This window comes from Rhea americana, unplaced genomic scaffold (assembly GCF_003343005.1).
Source record: "Rhea americana isolate MKP2758 unplaced genomic scaffold, rheAme1 scaffold_744, whole genome shotgun sequence".
Lineage (NCBI taxonomy): Eukaryota > Metazoa > Chordata > Aves > Rheiformes > Rheidae > Rhea > Rhea americana.
This window is the reverse complement of record NW_028186917.1, coordinates 425-1,730: the sequence shown is the minus strand read 5'-3', so window position 1 is coordinate 1,730 and position 1,306 is coordinate 425. Positions and strand designations below refer to the sequence as shown.

At 71.5% G+C, this 1,306-nt stretch overlaps 1 protein-coding gene across 1 annotated transcript; it reads right to left on the bottom strand.

Annotated features, from left to right (window-relative positions):
* Positions 1-6: 6 nt before the first annotated feature.
* Positions 7-1,099, bottom strand: LOC146585906 (carnitine O-palmitoyltransferase 1, liver isoform-like; the record flags this gene model as incomplete). Its single annotated transcript, XM_085322137.1, has 3 exons — positions 7-154; positions 504-596; positions 950-1,099. Coding segments are annotated over 3 exons (333 nt in total), but the record flags the coding sequence as incomplete, so codon positions are not given.
* Positions 1,100-1,306: the final 207 nt, after the last annotated feature.

Genomic DNA, 1,306 nt, shown 5'->3' with positions numbered 1-1,306 from the left:
GGTGCCGGTGCTGGTATCGGTGCTGGTGGCTGGTGCTGGTGCCGGGGCAGGGGGTGCCGCAGCCTCACTTGCCCTCTGCCTGCGGCGGCACGTCGAAGAGCTCGGCGACRTCCAGCATGGCCTGGCGGATGTTCGCGGCAAAGCGCTTGGAGTCCTGCGGAGCAGCGCCCGCACGAGGGGCCTCGGCATGGGCACGGACCCATGGCAGCCCCAAGGCAGCCCCCGCACAGTCCCTGCCCCATGGCACCTTGGCACAGCTCCCACCCCACAGCAGCCCTGGCACAGCCTCCTGCCCCATGGCACCCTGGCACAGCCCCTGCCCCACAGCAGCCCTAGCATATCCCACTGCCCCATGGCAGCCCCAGCACAGCCCCCTGCCCCATGGTGCCCTGGCACAGCCCCTGCCCCACAGCAGCCCCAGCGCATTCCCCCACCCCATGGCACCCTGGCACAGCCGCTGCCCCCCGGCAGCCCCACACACGCCGCAGCCCCGGAGCCCCCACCGTCTCGGCGCTGGAGTGCTTGCTGGACACGTGGAAGGTGATGAGGTTCTCGCCGGAGATGATGTAGGAGACGCCGTAGCCGTCGTCAGCGACCTGCCGGCGGCAGAGCTCAGTGGGACAGGGGCCGGCTGCAGGGGGCACGCTGCCTGGGGCTGCGAGATGTGGGGTAGCCCGGGGGATGTGGGGTGTGGGGCGGGGGATGAGGGCGGCAGGACATGGGGCAGGCCCTGGCCGGGGGCCCTGGGGGCTGCGTGCTGCAGCCCTGCGTGCCTGGCCCCAAACATGCCTACCCCACGCACTTGTCCCGTTTGCACATCCATACGCCTGCCCCTTGCACACCTGTGCATGCCTGCCCCACACACTGCCCTCCCTGCCCCATGGGCCCTGCCCGTCTCCCCACGGGGCCCCTCCGCCCCCGCAGCACCCGGGGGCCGGGCGGTGCTCACCGGGCCGAAGCCGCCGCCGGTGGAGATGTGGTCCGGGTACTTGTTCAAGTCGAACATCTTGAGCTGCTGCTGGGGGGTCTGGCTGGTGGAGAGGCGCCAGGGCTCGGACAGCACCTGTGGGCTGGGCCGTGAGCGCCCCACTGCGCCCCACTGCGTCCCGGCACCACGCACACGGGTGCACGCGCAGCCGCATCCCACGCACGCAGCACGGCCTCTGCGCGTTTCAGTGCCACTGGCGCAGGGTGCAGCTGCTGAATCCGCGCGGGCCAGTGACACATGCAGAGCACGTGGCTGCTGTACGTGTGCACCCACGCCACGCACAGCGGGTGCCGTCACTGCCCGCTTCCGCATACACGG